At 44.5% G+C, this 16,948-nt stretch overlaps 1 protein-coding gene across 1 annotated transcript in view; it reads left to right on the top strand.

Moving 5' to 3' along the window:
• WDTC1 (WD and tetratricopeptide repeats 1) overlaps positions 1 to 16,948 on the top strand; it is a 70,085-nt gene that overhangs the window by 40,194 nt on the left and 12,943 nt on the right. Inside the window, exons 7-14 of the mRNA XM_068269251.1 lie at positions 113 to 295; positions 378 to 469; positions 7,371 to 7,486; positions 7,641 to 7,716; positions 8,064 to 8,148; positions 9,989 to 10,162; positions 10,243 to 10,478; positions 12,674 to 12,839. Of these exons, the coding sequence (XP_068125352.1) occupies positions 113 to 295; positions 378 to 469; positions 7,371 to 7,486; positions 7,641 to 7,716; positions 8,064 to 8,148; positions 9,989 to 10,162; positions 10,243 to 10,478; positions 12,674 to 12,839 (1,128 nt within the window). The remainder of the gene's footprint in view (positions 1 to 112; positions 296 to 377; positions 470 to 7,370; positions 7,487 to 7,640; positions 7,717 to 8,063; positions 8,149 to 9,988; positions 10,163 to 10,242; positions 10,479 to 12,673; positions 12,840 to 16,948) is intronic.

Here is a 16,948-nt window from a genome sequence, read left to right as displayed (position 1 = left end):
TCCTCAGAAAACACTAACTTTGATGTACATTTGATGTTATAACTTGTGATCTGCTTTTGACACACTAACTTTTCAGTTCTTCATCTGATTTCTGTTTCTCTTCACACCTTAGGCAGTATGACTTGCGTGAGAGCAGTACACAGTCAGATGTCTTGATTGATTTAACGGAGTATTGTGGCCAATTAGTGGAAGCAAAATGTGTAAGCATAAGCCCTCAGGATAATAACTGCTTGGCTGTTGGAGCCAGTGGACCCTTTGTGAGGCTTTATGATATTCGGATGATTCATAGCCACAGGTGAGTGATTGCACACTCTGAGAAGGGATGATCAAGAGACCATCTTTATGTTTATATGTTTGCTTTACTACCTGCATTGTAGGAAAACTCTTCAGCAGACACAATCTGGACTACATACGTTTTGTTCAAGACAAAAGCCTATACCAGATGGAGCTGCACAGTATTATGTAGCAGGTGGGGTGCCAAACATACTTTATTTTCATTACCACTGTTTACCTTTCTGTATTTTTCTGTATCTTTTGTATGGGCATCACTATAATTTACAGAAAAAAAGTTTTTTTTTATGTTTTGTGTTTTTTTTTTTTTTTTTTTTTTTTTTTTTTAAATGAATGCAGTCTGCCCACAGTGGAAGCATGTTGGTCAGATTTGCAAAACAAGTAATCTAGTCTGGTGTTTGTGGAAATGCCAGCTCAACAATCAAAGGAAAGGAATTGTGCACATGTGCAATGGGTGCATCACACTACACAAATATGCAAAACAGAACTTTGCATTTTAGTAAGGAGGCTTCTTGGTCTCTTCCTGCCCCTTACACACTCCTAAGAGTTTTGGTCCACCATGAGCTTTCTGGCCAATCTATTACACAAATATATTATTAAACTGAAACTCTACTTTTGTTGAGAAATAAGCAGTCTCTTCAACTCACGTTGGTTTTATTGATGTCCATGCTGCTGCCAATCACTCGGTTAGTGCAGGTGTGAACATAGTAATGCTTCTTGCTTTGTGCAGTTGGTTACCTAAGCAGAAGGAGAGAAACAAATCTGGGTTGTCTGTATTGCAACACAAGAGTACAGGTTCAAGGCCAGAAAATATGTGCACTTTGTTTTTGGAAAATCAGAGCCGCCTGCAAATCAAAAAGGAAATATCATTTTAGGAGAGTGGAATTTTACTATATTGATTCAGGCGCTGTCATAATAAAATTGCCTTCAAATGACACAAACCAAAGTCAGTGACTGGAAGAAACGGTGAGAAGGTGCATCGTACACTATGATCCACACATGGGGCTCGATTCACTATAGCGTGATAACTGCTATCACAGCAGTTATCGTGCGATCTGCTGCGCGCAAAGGTTAGCGTTACTTTGCGTGATAAGCAAAGGTTTGCACGCAATCGCGTGCACTTTTCACGTGAAAAGCAAACCTTTGCTTATCGCGTAAAGTAACGCTGTTCGCTCGCTAACCTTTGCGCGTGGCAGATCACGTGATAACTGCTGTGATAGCAGTTATCACGCTATAGTGAATCTAGCCTGTACTGTGGTTATAATGATGTTCCAATTTTTTTTTTTTTTAACAGTTGAAGTTTTTATTGATTTTTTTTTAAAAGGAAAAACGTATTACAGCAATGATGTTCTAATTTGATGGATTGGGAGAACCATAGACAGACTGAATGGATAAGCTATTTATTAATTACTTGTAATGGAACTCACAATCTATGCTTCTGTTCCTATTCTGAGAGAAGTCAAGTCACCCAAGATGGACAGGTGCTAGGACTCTTGGCATCGGATAGGTTCTCTTTTCTCAGAAAGTGGTAATTTAAAGGGACACTTAAGCCAAAAAAAAAAAAAAAAAAAGTTTTACTCCCCTAGGGCTTCTACCAGCCCCCTGCAGCAGTCCTGTGCCCTCGCAACCACTCACTGATCCTCTGGTCCCCCGCTGCCAGCTAGTTTCCTTTTTGCCAACAGGCCCGACCACGTATAGCTTCCTCCGCATTCCCGACTGCAATTAGTGCCATTGCGGGCCACAACGCGTACAAAAATACGAGTTGCCGCATGCAACGCATATTTTTGTACGCGTTGTTGCCCGCAATGGCGCTAATAGCAGTCGGGAATGCAGAGAAAGCTACGCGTGGCCAGTCCTGTCGGCGAAAACAAAACTAGCTGGCAGCGGGGGACCAGAAAATTAGTGAGTGACTGCGAGGGCACAGAACGGCTGCAGGGGGCTGGTAGAAGCCCCAAGTGAGTAAAACACTTTTTTTTTTTTTTTTTTTTCTGTTTAAGTGTCCCTTTAAGCCATATATTTTGCCACGAAAACTACAGAAGAGAAAGCTCCTTTACTCCAGCTGAAGAAGACTATCAATGCAGTGGTGCAGGATGGGTGTCACAAATTAAGCTACATACAGATGGTAGATTTATTTTGTCAAAAATTGTCAAACGTAATTGTCTCTGATGACAATTTCAGAATGATCCCTGTGCAGCCAGGGATCAATTATTACCTGCCACCTGTTCTGCTGTATAGAGAGGGGAGGGAGGAGAAGGAGACAGATGTGGGAACTATAACAGATCAGCAATAACTTTTGGGTCAAAGTATCATGGACTGTAAAACCTGATCGGAATGCCTTCTTTCTTCAAGCGTGCGTATTTTGTCATTGAACAAAACATCTCCCACTGCTAAATTTTTTTTAGATTTTACTTTATAAGAATTTGATAGTATGCGGTAGGCATACTGGGCAAAAAAACATGTAAACTTGTATGTAGTCACCCTGTTCTCTCATCTTCAGACCCCATATATTGTGGACAATCTGGCTATGTTCTGACAGCACATTGTCTACAGCAGATCATTTCAGACTTTCAGTACATGTAGTGATGTAGGTTCTGGTTATCCATATCAAAAAACAATATTTCAGCGCACATCCGTTGTTATAAGTCCTTCAACACATCAGTCCATGAAATGCATTAAAATATTCAGCCTTCTGTATCTTGCTATCATCGGTAATCTTTTCAGGTCCACCACCAGACACACCCCTACAAAAGACACACTCACCAGACGTCTTTGACCACTGTTAGACTGGTCAGAGAAAGTATGAATCCAGGAGGCTCAGTGCTTCAGGGTCGACCCCGAAGCACTGAGGCTCCTGGATTCATCAGAATCAATTTCAGAATTAGATTCAATTTTATTTCGCCAAGTAAGTTTGCACCTACAAGGAATTTGTCTTGGCAGTTGCACACAAACACAAACAAAAACAATACAAGGACAGACAGTGTGTATATTACAAGTCAAGGACATTATGCAAGTATAGTGGCAGTAAGCAATGTGAGAATTGTACATTTTCAGTTCTGTGCTGATTACTTTCAAGTCCTAGCAGCTCCAGCGGGGTTCTGCATTTAGTATGGCTACCGCTTGAGGGAAAAAGTTGTTCCTCTGTCTAGAGGTTTTGGTAGCGATTGACCGGAATCTTACTCCTAAGGCCAGAGCTGGAAGATGGAGTGAGCTGGGTGAGAGGCGTCAGAGGCAATTTTGGTTGCTCTCTTTCTGCACCTGCTAGCGTAAAGATCCTGCAGGGAAGATAAGCTACAGCTAATTATCCTTTCCGCTGTTCGGATGATGCTCTGCAGCCTTACCTTTTTCTAATGCTGAGCAGGAGCCGAACCATACAGTCATAGATGATGTTATGGTGGATTTGATGATTGCAGTGTAGAACTGCACCATTAGATTTTGAGGTAGGCCAAACTTTTTTTAGCTGCCGTAGATGGTACATCCTCTTTGCTCTTTCTTGACAATAGTGGCAGTGTTTTAGGTTGTTTGAGATTGTGGACCCAAGAAACTTGAATTACTCTACCTGGGTTATTGTGGATCCATTTATGGTTAAGGGGAGGTGCTGGGGGGGGGGGAGATCTCCTAAAGTCTATTATCATCTCCATGGTTTTGAGAGCATTTAGTTCCAAGTTGTTGTTGCTGCTGCACCAGGAGGAAAGCTGTCTCACCACATGCCTGTATGCAGACTCGTCCCCGTTTCATATGACACCAACTACTGTTGTGTCATCTGCAAACGTCAGAACCTTAACAGATGGTTCTGTGGAGATGCAGTCATTGGTGTAAAGTGAGTAGAGCAGTGGGGAAAGCACACAGCCCTGGGGAGCACCAGTACTGACTGTCAGAGAGCTTGATGTGTGTTTCCCAAGTCTAACATGCTGTCTCCTGTCGGTTAAGAAATTGGTTAGCCATTTGCAGGTGGATTCAGGTATGTGTAGCTGGGAGAGTTTGCTGTGTAGCAGTGATGGAATTATGGTATTAAATGCAGAGCTGAAATCTATAAATAAAATCCTGGTGTAGGTTCCTGGGCTGTCTAGATGCTGTAGTACATAATGCATACACATGTTCACGGCATCGTCTGCGGATCTATTAGGCCTGTAGGCAAATTGCAGAGAGTCCAGCAGGGGGATCTGTGATGGATTTCAGATAAGCCATTATCAGTTTTTGAATGCTTTCATGACCAATGATGTCAGGGCAACAGGCCTGTAATAATTTAAACATGTCGGTTTTGATTTCTTTGGAATTGGTACAATGGTTGAGCTTTTAAAACAGGCAGGGACAATTGAGAGTTCCAGAGATGCTTTGAATGTGTCTGTGAATACAGGTGCTAATTGATCGGCACAGAGTTTCAAGCAGTTCGCAGAGACAGTGTCTGGCCCCATTGCTTTCCTAGTGTTTTGTCTTTTGAAGAGTTTATTTACATCTGATTTGCATATTGGTAGAGCATGTACATCTGGGGACAGGTTAGCAGATTGTGTCTGGCCTCCTGTGTTGTGTAGATGCTGAGGCACCGCAGGGGGTGGAGACGTTGACTGGCTGGAGGAATGCTCAGTTTGCCTGTTGCAGAGATGCAAATTATGCAAATTGACTTGGTGTGTTTGGCTTATGTTGGTAGTGTCAAACTTGCAATAAAATGTATTCAGTTCATTTGCAAGCTGCAGGTTGTGTAGTGATTGTGGAGATTTCTTTCTGTAGTTCGTAATTTCATGTAGAGATTTTCATATTGTGAACGAATCGGCCGTGGAACATTTTTCCTCAAGTTTTTTTAGAATAATCTTTTTTTTGCGTTAGTAATGGCTCTCTGCAGCTTGTATTTCACAGCTTTGTAGAGGACTTTATCGCCTGTACGATATTTATTTATTTATTGTATTTATAAAGCGCCAACATATTACGCAGCGCTGATATGCCCTTTCTTTATCGAGGCGCAGCTTCCTGAGATGTGATGTAAACCAGGGTTTATCATTGTTGTACCTGATGCACTTTTTTGTGGGGATGCAGGACTCTTCACAAAAGGTAATATATGATGTCACAGCGTCAGTGTATTCATTTAGGTCACTGGTGGATTCTTTAAATATATTCCAGTCAGTTAAATCAAAGCAGCTCTGTAGTTTTTCTACAGCTTCACTCGTCCATTTCTTAACTGTGGTCACTACAGGTTTGGCAGTTTTTAGTCTTTGTATGTATGTTGGGATAAGCTGTACAACAGCATGATCTGAGTTCCCCAAAGCTGCCCTGCTGACAGAGTGATATGAGTCCTTAGTCGTAGTGTAACAGTGATCAAGTGTCTTACCTTCTCTAGTTGCGCTTGTGACGTGAAAAATACTTTGCTGTATATGAAAAAGTACGTGCGTTTTGTCATCTCCATTTTATAAATGGCACTTACGGCCATTTTGTTAGTAACCATTTCTAGCGCTGTATAAATTGGCCTCTGTGTGGCAAGGTGTTTTAACAGGACGAAGCTAAGAATATTGCGTTACCCAATCGTTTACTGGTTTGACCTTGATGTTGTACATTGACATCATGCAGTAGGCATGTCTGGCTGTAACAGTCTTTATCTAATTTCCCTTTTGACAATTCTTACAACCACAAGCAGAAATTGGTTTAATGTATAGCATTTGAGGAAAGGTCGACATGAGTGCGTTGACAGTTTCCTTGGTCTATGGAACATTACATTATGTCACTTGAAGTGAAAGGGTATGGAGGATGCCATATTTATTTCCTTTTAAATAATGCATATTGTCTGGCTGATCCTCTGCCTCTAATACGTTAAGCCATAGACCATGAACAAGTCTACAGATCAGATGTTTGACAGTATTTTCCGCGTGCTTGTTTTAGGTGGGTGATTTGGACTCTGACGCATGAAAGATCAGCAGGACTTCTAGGTAACTGGTATTGTTTAAAAGGAAATAAATACGGCAGCCTACGTATCTCTCTCACTTCAGGCGTCCTTTAAGCTTGTGGACTGATTATGGGCATTCTTATTAATGTCTGAGTACAATGTACAATCCAAAATTTCCTCAATAATGGCACATGGCCTCAATAAATAAAAAAGTCACCACAGTAGAAAGGTGTATTATGGCCTTATTCAGGTCCCATTTTTGTAGCATTGCATTTTGTTTAAATTGCAGGCCATTTTATAGGTGTGGTTATTGTCCTTGGATTTTAGTGGGCCATGAACATCTGCCTCTTTCAAGTTTTCTCTTTATTCACATATAGGGAAGAGGCCAGTTCTGTTTAGAGCATGCATGTCAAACTCTGGCCATCAAATTTGGCCCGCAAGTGGTTTCCCTACCTTGCATTAAGTTTGGCCCACTCTAGACCACCAGGGAAGCTATATTGCGGCTGAAGCCCTAGCTCACTAGGGAAGCCATAAGGGGGTGGGGGAAGGGAGGGGGCACTATCCGCAGGGAGCTGTTTAGGGGTTCGAGGCTGGAGGGACCACTAAACACCAGGGAACTGTAGAGGGGAGATGGACCATTAGACACAAGGGAACAGTCTAGGATGGGGAGCAGGTATTAGACACCAGGGAACAGTATAGGGGAGAGAATAATAATAATACAATACAATAACATTTGTAAAGCGCTTTTCTCCCATAGGACTCAAAGCGCGAGAAGAGGGCCACTAGACACCAGGGTACTGTATAGGGGAGGGAGGAGGACAAATAGACACCAGAGAACTGTATAGAGGAGAGATGGGCCACTAGACACCAAAGGAACTTTATAAAGGAGGGAGGTGATCACTAAACATTGAAGTTGGCCTGCAACTTGTTCCCAATGTTCAATTTTGGCCCACTTTGTATTTGAGTTTGAAACCCCTGTGTTTTTTTTTTTTTTTTTTTTTTTTTTTTTTTTTTTTTTTTTTCTAGCTTGACTCGCCGAGAATTCTTACCATAGACACAGAATATGAATCTTATCTTGTTGTTTAACAGACTTTATATAATCTGTCCAATATTCACAGGCACCTGATTCGGATTGATTTTTAACTTTCTACCTTTCTTCTCTCTCCTGCTGTTTATTGACTTGCCCTGCATATTCCAAACTGCTCTTTAGGCCATCTTCCAGTCAAGCTGCCAGATTACAACAACCGATTACGAGTCTTAGTGGCTACGTATGTAACTTTCAGTCCTGATGGGACTGAGCTGCTTGTCAACATGGGAGGTGAACAGGTGAGCTCTATGTTGTGCAAGGGTATTTTAGTTGTTTTTTTATTTCAGTGTTTTATTTTAGTATTCCTTTATGTATAACATTGTTAGTATCTGTGTATTTTGGTGAAGATTTCCTTGCTGTCTGAAGTAGATGCTATATGTCACTGTCTTCTAGGTCTATCTTTTTGATCTAACATTCAAGCAAAGACCTTGTACATTTTTACTGCCTAAATCCCACCATAATTCAGGAGGTAAGCATTGGTTTAGGTGCTTAAAGACTTTTGGGTGTTTTTTTGCACTTTGGTGTAGGAGTGATGCAAAGATTGGCACTCTGTTATCACAGCACGTACACCTCCCTACTACCTTTCAAACTCCTCTGCTGAAAACATTTCCTTAGCCTCACCGCCCTATAGTGGGATCTCTGTAAGATTCTATGAAGACATTTTAGACTGGGGTATTACAGCTAGACAGTTATATATATGGGTGAGATCTGCCTCTCTCCATACTGCACTAAATACAATTTGTTGCCATACTAGATGATGTAATGTGATATGTTGGTCATTTCATTTTGTATTGTAACTGTATTTTATCCTTTCAGAAGTTCAAAATGGAAAAACCACGAGCAATGGGCTTAGTCTCTACAGTAATGGCGTGCGTGTCAGTGATGCCAAAAACTTGGTTGGGTATGAACAGTTCACATTGGATTTCTTTTCAACTTTCTCTCTTCTTGTGCACAGTGTATGTGATTCTTTATCTTACTCCCTCTCTGTAAAGAAGAGCTCCATGAAATGTCATTGGATTGAGCATAGAATAGGAATAACAATCTGTCATTTGGATATTTTGAACATTGGTTTTTTAGCCTTCAAAATTATCATCTGCAAAAGTTTGAAAGTCTCCCCAGCCAGCTGGTCAACTTTCCTGTTTCAATGTGTTTTGTGATAAAAAGAGAAGCAGATTACCGTATATACTCACATATAAGCGGCCCATTTATAAACTGAAGTACCCACCTTTCTCTCAGAAACCTGGAAAAAGTGATTAATTCGCTATAAGCTCCCTCCCCAGTATTGCCCTAGCCAAATGTGCCCCCACTATGAGGCACCCCCATACCTGGTATAAATAGCCAGACACTGTATGCCCCCAGTATGAGGCAGTTCCCTCTCTGTAGCCAGATGTGACTCGCTATAAGCTCCCTCCCCAGTATTGCCCTAGCCAAATGTGCCCCCACTATGAGGCACCCTCATACCTGGTATAAATAGCCAGACACTGTATGCCCCCAGTATGAGGCAGTTCCCTCTCTGTAGCCAGATGTGACTCGCTATAAGCTCCCTCCCCAGTATTGCCCTAGCCAAATGTGCCCCCACTATGAGGCACCCTCATACCTGGTATAAATAGCCAGACACTGTATGCCCCCAGTATGAGGCAGTTCCCTCTCTGTAGCCAGATGTGACTCGCTATAAGCTCCCTCCCCAGTATTGCCCCCTCCACAGTAGAAATAGCCAAATGTACGCCCAGTATGAGGCACCCCCATACCTGGTATAAATAGCCAGATACTGTATGCCCCCCCCCCCCCCCTCCAGTATGAGGCAGTTCCCTCTCTGTAGCCAGATGTGTCCAAAGGTGTTAGGCAGCCCCCCTCCCCATAACCATATATGTCTCCAGTAGGCAGCCCTTCTCCTCCTCATAGTCAAATGTGCCCCAGTAGGCAGCCTCCCTCCACATGGGAAGCAGAATGACTATTCAGAGTGTTCCCGGCAGTGGAGTGTGACAGAATGTACAGCAGTATCCAGCATCTGCCATCACCTGTGCACCCCGATGTGTCTGTATCCCCACAACATTTTTAGTGCTGCAGTGCGCGGTACAAGACTACCTGTGCCAGGAGCGCTCTGGGAGGCAGTGTGTTGGTGCTGATGTTGATCAGGGATTCCCTTTTGCCACTCTGTCACATTTGCTGTGTTTTGAGATGCCACTGGATGGTGCTGTAGATACACAGCATGTGCTACAAAATGGCAAGAGGGAATCTCCAATCAACACCGCCACAGACACACTGCCTCACAGAGTGCTCCTCAAGCCAAGGGTCACAGAAAGTCTTGTACTGCGCACTGCGTGCTAAACATATTCGCGGGGACACAGACACATTGAGGAGCACAGGTGCCAGCAACTACAGGATCCCAAAGCAGAAAACAAGGGTGCAGGAGCCCTTTCGGAAAAATGGTGGCGGCGATAACAGCCGTGTTTTGTAGCAAGAAAGGTGAATTTGGGCGCATAGCAGCGGCTGCTATCGGGCGCCTCCGTGTCCCAAAATGTAGCTTCTTTGCAGCAAATTGCAGCAAATGTTCTATTGGCTATTAGATTGGACAGACTGCCTGCTAAATTCTGCATTAGTTTTTACACCATGTATAAATGAAACCCGCATAGATGGGAAACTTCCATGTATTGCTTTTTCATGTGCTTGCTCACGTGTACACTCCCATGTATAATTTGCTGTAGCATCTAATAATCTTCCCACCTTCTCATCTAACTTAGGGCAACAAATGAGCTTCCACCACACCTAGAGAAAGTGAAGCAGAAGGCCAATGATGCATTTGCTCGACAGCAGTGGAGCCAAGCAATTGAGTTATATAGCCAAGCCATGCTGGGAGCTCCTCGAAGTGCTATGTTATTTGGAAATCGTGCAGCAGCATATATGAAGCGCAAGTGGTAAGGATGACAGACTTCAGTGCTCTGTGAGTAATTACTTAGCCAAAGCACTGTTCTTATAACTTCTACTCTGCTGCTAGGGATGGAGATCACTATGACGCTCTGAGAGACTGCTTGCAAGCACTGGCACTGAACCCTGCCCATCTTAAGGCTCACTTTCGACTAGCCCGATGCCTGTTTGAGCTCCGCTATGTCTCTGAAGCAATGGATTGTTTGGAAGAGTTCAAGACAAAGTTCCCAGAGCAGGCCCAGAGCAGTGCATGTGACGCCCTAGACAGAGATATCAGGGTTGCCTTATTCTCCAAAAATGACAGCCGTAAGTAATAACTTAATGTGTATTCATTATTTATTACGTTTTTAATCTTCTTAGTAATATTGCACTTAGCAAATCTGCTTAGTTTTCTTTATTTGTAGTATTTTATTACTCTACAAAGAAACCTATGCCACAGATTCTCTAAAGCCAATAAAGCAAGCACCTGTACAGGTGATTCACATGGAGATTCTGTAGAAAGGGTTTTTTTTTTCCCTGGCTAAAAGCTGAGGAGAGCCCTTCCAAAGCAATTACTGTATATTTGGGCTAAATGTGCAGCTGAGAAAACCAAGCGCCTCTCTTACCAGTATTCACTGTTCTTTCCATCAATGTTTTACCACTGAGAGGTTTACAGCATATGTTTGAAACATAGCCAGCAAAGGAGGTGAACATGGTATATCAATTTTGTATGCACTTTGCATAATATTTTCTAAAATATACTTGTACATTTTAATTTAAAAGTAGAATGGTGGGTGATATCAGAAGTCTTTCTTAAAGTGGACCAGAGATTTATTTGTTTATTTATTGTATTTATAAAGCGCCAACATATTACGCAGCGCTGAGATGACGTGACATGGTGAGATAGACATGTGCATATATAGTGGCAAGCATACAGACACTTATGCTTTGGTCCTTTTCTTTTTCCCTGCCTGAAAGAGTTTATAATTAGCTATGGAACTGACCGTTTTTCTCCAGTCAGGACTCAGTCGGCTCACTGATAACAGATTACAGCTATAAATCACTTTCCTAAGCAGATACCTGGTAAATAGGTAAATAGTTCATGTATTTTCACTCTGGGACTCTTGATACACTGCAATTGAGCAGAGACTATGAAACATTAAATCTGCTTTGTAAATGTGTATACATAAAATAAAACCTTGACATATCTTAAAAAAAAAAAAAAAAAAAAAAGTAATTTTTAGGAGTAGAAGGACAGATCCAATTTTTTATCACGTTGGTTTATTTTCATCTCTGGTTCACTTTGAAGGGCGTTTTCATTAGCAAAGAGCAGTTTGTCTGTCAGGGGAAGGTAAGTGGCAATTGTAATTAAAGGTCACCTGAACTGAGAGGGGTAGGAAGACTGCCATATTTATTTTCTTTTAAGCAATACCAAGTGCCTGACAGTCTTGCTGATCTCTTTGGCTGCAGTGGAGTCTGAATCACACAACTGAAGCAAGCATACAGCTAATCCAGTAAGACTTCAGTCAGAGCCAACTGATCTGCATGCTTGTTCAAGGTCCATGGCTAACAGTATTCGAGACAGAGGATCAACGTGACAGTCAGACAATTTTCATTGTTTAAAAGGAGCTAAATATAACAGGCTCCATATTCTTCTCACTAGTGTCCTTTAACACTTCTTATTGATAAAAAATCAATGCATGCTTTTAAATATTTTTCTTTTCAGGCCTCTCTAACAAGAATACAGATCGCATTGGACATAACTTTTATCATTAAAGTGAGCAAAAAATCAACTCTTTACTATCCGACCGCATCACACCGATGGGCGTGATCGCGGTGGCAGCCCCAGGACCACCTAACGGCGATCGGCGTAAAGTTCTGGGGGTGGGGATTTGCAGAACCGTCATCAATCTCCCAGCGGCGATTGACGTCTATTTAGTCTGTACAGTGCTGCGATGTACTGGGGACAGCCGTGTGACACGGCTGTCTCCCTGGGACGCAGGAGAGCATTCAGCTCTCATTGGCTGAAGCCTATGACAGCCGATCGCTGTCATAGGCTGGCAGGGGGAGGGAGGGATAGGGAAATAATTAAAAAAGTTTATTTAAAAAAAAAAAAAAAAACAATACATATTTGTAATAATCCTGGGAGTGATCAGAGCCCACCAACAAAGAGCTCTGTTTGTGGGCAGAAAGGGGAGGTGGAGTTGTACGGCTCTGTAGCGAGACCTTAAAGCTGCAGTGGCCTATTTTGTAAATCATGGCCTGGTCACTAGGGGGTTTAAGCCCAGAGTCCTCAAATGGTTAACGTGGACCTCCAGTGAATATAACATATTCACTGTGTTTCTTCCATACAGTTTTAATCACTTGCCGTGTCTTCTGTTTGTAAATCGCCCCTGGGGCTGCGAGTCCGCTGATGTCCGTTCGGAACGTACAACAGAAGATAAAGCATGTTCTGTTACATGGTTTAGCTCAACACTGTTCTCTCTACCTTGCAGTCATTTCCCATTTTGTCTGTCCCACAGAGGATGATAAAAAAGGAGGCTCTGTCCGTCTTCGCTCTGGTGGCAGGAAGGATTCCCTCTCTGAGGATGAGCTGTTGCTTAGAGAACGAAGTATGGATTACAAACACAGATACTGTGGCCACTGTAACACTACTACAGATATAAAGGAAGCCAGCTTTATGGGGAGGTAACTAACCTTCTTATTTTTAACAGAATGTACTGTCTCCTTTGTTTCTGACTGTCAGTATTACTGTGGCTGTTTTTAAATCATTTGGGAAGCATGGTGGCTAAGGTGGTGTTCACACTACAGTGCTCCGTACCATGGACAGGGACTGTGCATACTCTGTCACCATCCCTGGAACAGAGCACTGAATGCAACACCAGTTCAGGATTGTCTGTTGCATCGTACTCGTCATAATAGCATTGCTATTATGACATGGCCAACTTCTGTCCGGTGTACATAATCCTACATGCAGCAATTTTGTGTTCTGTCGCTTCTGCGGATGAAAGGAACATGTCTGAGCAGATCCTATGTTTAACATTTTTATTTTGTAATGTAAACCAGCCCTAGGTTAGCCCTGAGCTGAGAGGGGTATGGAAGCTGCCATATTTATTTTACTTTAACCACTTCCCGACCGCCTAACGCACAGAGGCGGCCGGAAAGTGGACCCCGCAAGGACCAGCTCATGCCCAAAGGCGGCGGTCCTTGTAGGGGCATGGGTGGCGTCAGCCGCCGGCGCCTGGCTCCGCCCCCCTTGCGCTGTAACCCGCCGGCCGTTTGGAAGCGCCGGCGGGTTACTAGCACCCGGATCGCCGCATACAAAGTGTATAATACACTTTGTAATGTTTACAAAGTGTATTATACAGGCTGCCTCCTGCCCTGGTGATCCCAGTGTCCGAGGGACCACGAGGGCAGGCTGCAGCCACCCTAGTCTGCACCCAAGCACACTGATTTCCCCCCCCCCCCTCGCCCCCTGATCGCCCACAGCACCGCTCAAACCCCCCCCTGCCCACTCCCCAGACCCCTGTTTGCACCCAGTTACCCCCCTAATCACCCATCAATCACTCCCTGTCACTATCTGTCAACGCTATTTTTTTTGTTTAGGTCCTAACTACCCCCTGGGGACTCCTGATCACCCCCCCCCCCCTCAGATTCTCCCCAGACCCCCCCCCCCCCACTGTGTACTGTATACCTCTATCCCCCTGATCACCTGTCAATCACCCATCAATCGCCCCCTGGCACTGCCACCCATCAATCAGCCCCTAACCTGCCCCTTGCGGGCAATCTTATTACCCACCCACACCAATAGATCGCCTGCAGATCCGACATCAGATCACCTCCCAAGTGCAGTGTTTACATCTGTTCTCTACCCTAAACACCCACTAATTACCCATCAATCACCCCCTATCACCACCTGTCACTGTTACCCATCAGATTAGACCCTAATCTGCCCCTTGCGGGCACCCAATCACCTGCCTACATGCTCAGATTGCCCTCAGACCCCCCCTTATCAATTCAACAGTGCAATATTTACATCTGTTCTTCCCTGTAATAACCCACTGATCACCTGTCAATCACCCGTCAATCACCCCCTGGCACTGCCACCCATCAATTAGCCCCTTTACCTGGCCCTTGCGGGCAATCTGATCACCCACCCACACCAATAGATCGCCCGCAGATCCGACGTCAGATCACCTCCCAAGTGCAGTGTTTACATCTGTTCTCTCCTCCAAACACCCACTAATTACCCATCAATCACCCCCTGTCACTGCTATCCATCAGATTAGACCCCTATCTGCCCCTAGGGCACTCAATCACCCGCCCACACCCTCAGAACGCCCTTAGACCCCAGCCCTGATCACCTCGCCAGTGCATTGCTTGCATCTATTCCCACCTCTAATCACACCTTGAGACACCCATCAATCACCTCCTGTCACCCCCTAGCACACCTACCCATCAGATCAGGCCCTAATTTGCCCAGTGTGGGCTCCTGATCACTCGGCCAAACCCTCAGATCCCCCTCGCACCCCCTTCCGATCACCTCCCCAGTGCATTGATTGCATCTATTTTCTCAGGGCCAATACAACCTGTCATCTAAAAGGCCACCCTGCTTATGACCGGTTCTACAAAATTCGCCCCCTCATACACCACCTGTCATCAAAATTTTCAGATGCTTATACCCCTGAACAGTCATTTTGAGACATTTGGTTTCCAGACTACTCACGGTTTTGAGCCAATAAAATGCCAGGGCGGGATAGGAACCCCACAAGTGACCCCATTTTAGAAAAAAGACACCCCAATGTATTCTGTTAGGTGTATGACGAGTTCATAGAAGATTTTATTTTTTGTCAAAAGTTAGCAGAAATTGATTTTTATTGTTTTTTTTTCACAGTGTCATTTTTCACTAGCTTGTGACAAAAAAATAAAATCTTCTATGAACTCGCCATACACCTAACGGAATACCTTGGGGTGTCTTCTTTCTAAAATGGGTTCACTTGTGGGGTTCCTATACTGCCCTGGCATTTTAGGGGCCCTAAACCGTGAGGAGTAGTCTAGAAAACAAATGCCTCAAAATGACCTGTGAACAGGGCCGGCCTTAGGTTTCACAGCGCCCTGAGCGTAATCAGATATTGGCGCCCCCTCCCTCCCCATTCATCCTCTTCACGTGCATATAATAGGCAGATCCCCCCCTTAGTGTATATAGGCTACTTGTCTTGCATATGTAGGCAGATCCCCTTTAATGTATAAATAGGCAGATCCCCCCCTTAGTGTATATAGGCTTAGGCTACTAGTCTTGCAGTTGCAGATCCCCTTTTAGTGTATTTAGGCAGCCAATCCCCCCCCCCCCCCTCCCCTCTTAGTGTATCTAGCATAGGCATATTCTCCCTTTCGCGTAGGAAGGTTGGGGATGGGGAACCTTACTTTTTTGCTGGTCTTCTATTCTTACTGTCTGCAGAGCAGTGCCAGTGTAGCTGCTGGAATTCTGGGAGCAGGAGAGAAGGACTTGTCGTCACTCAGGACACTGTCACAGAGCTGGTGGCACATGTACTGCGTGCTTCCCTGCAGCAGCCTGAGCCTCAGGGCGCCTCCGCCCATGCTGATTCCTGACATATCGCGGGGCCTGGCAGAGTCTCGCACTCCAAGAGGCAGCCAGAGGCGTATCTGGGTAATACGGCGCCTATGGCAAACACTGAAATTTCTCCGCCCCCCCCAACACATCACAGTCACATGCCATCAGATAATTCATCTGGTAATCCTATGCCATCAGATAATTCATCAAGCAGTCTCATGCCATCAGAAAATTCATCAAGCAGTCTCATGTTATCAGATAACTTGTCAAGCAGTCTCATGCCATCAGATAATTCATCAAGTAATCACATGCCATAAGATAATTCATCAAGTAATCACATGCCATCAGATAATTCATCAAGTAATCACATGCCATCAGATAATTCATCAAGTAGTCACATGCTGCCCAATAAAAATAAAGTTGCAACAGTCAACCAGATAAAATAATTACGGTAAGTAGCCAGGTACCTCACAATAAAAACATTACATAGACAGATGCCTCAAGATAAAACAATTTAGTAGCCAAGTCCACCCTGGATACATAAATTAAACAGCCATGTTCACAAAATAAAAGCATTAGATAGCTATGTGCCCATACATATCAGTAGGTAGAAAAATGTGCCCCTAGATGTTAGGTAGCCATAGCGGACCCCCAATTGCTGGCTGGGTGCAGGGTATTTGCTGGGTGCTGGTTAGGGCAGTGTGCAGGCTGGTGGCTGGGTGCAGGTTAGGGCGGTGTGCAGGATGGGTGCAGGGGCAGGATGCTGGTTAGGGCAGTGTGCAGGCTGGTGGCTGGGTGCAGGGTGGGCAGTTGTGGCTGAGGCAGTTTGGGCAGTTGTGGCTGGGTGGGCAGTTTGGGTGGGTAGTTGTGGCTGGGCAGTTGTGGCTGGGTGAGTAGTTGTGGCTGGGTGGGCAGTTTGGGTGAGTAGTTGTGGCTGGGTGGGCAGTTGTTGTGGCTGGGTGGGCAGTTTGGGTGAGTAGTTGTGGCTGGGTGGGCAGTTTGGGTGAGTAGTTGTGGCTGGGTGGGTAGTTGTGGCTTGGTGGGCTGTTTGGGTGGGCAGTTGTGGCTGGGTGGGCAGTTGTGGCTGGGTGGGCAGTTTGGGTGAGTAGTTGTGGCTGGGTGGGCAGTTGTGGCTTGGTGGGCTGTTTGGGTGGGTAGTTGTGGCTGGGTGGGCAGTTGTGGCGAGTAGTTGTGGCTGGGTGGGCAGTTTGGGTGAGTAGTTGTG

Source organism: Hyperolius riggenbachi, chromosome 2 (assembly GCF_040937935.1).
Source record: "Hyperolius riggenbachi isolate aHypRig1 chromosome 2, aHypRig1.pri, whole genome shotgun sequence".
Classification (NCBI taxonomy): Eukaryota; Metazoa; Chordata; class Amphibia; order Anura; family Hyperoliidae; genus Hyperolius; species Hyperolius riggenbachi.
Note: the sequence above shows the minus strand (reverse complement) of the source record. Positions and strands in the feature narration are given on the sequence as shown.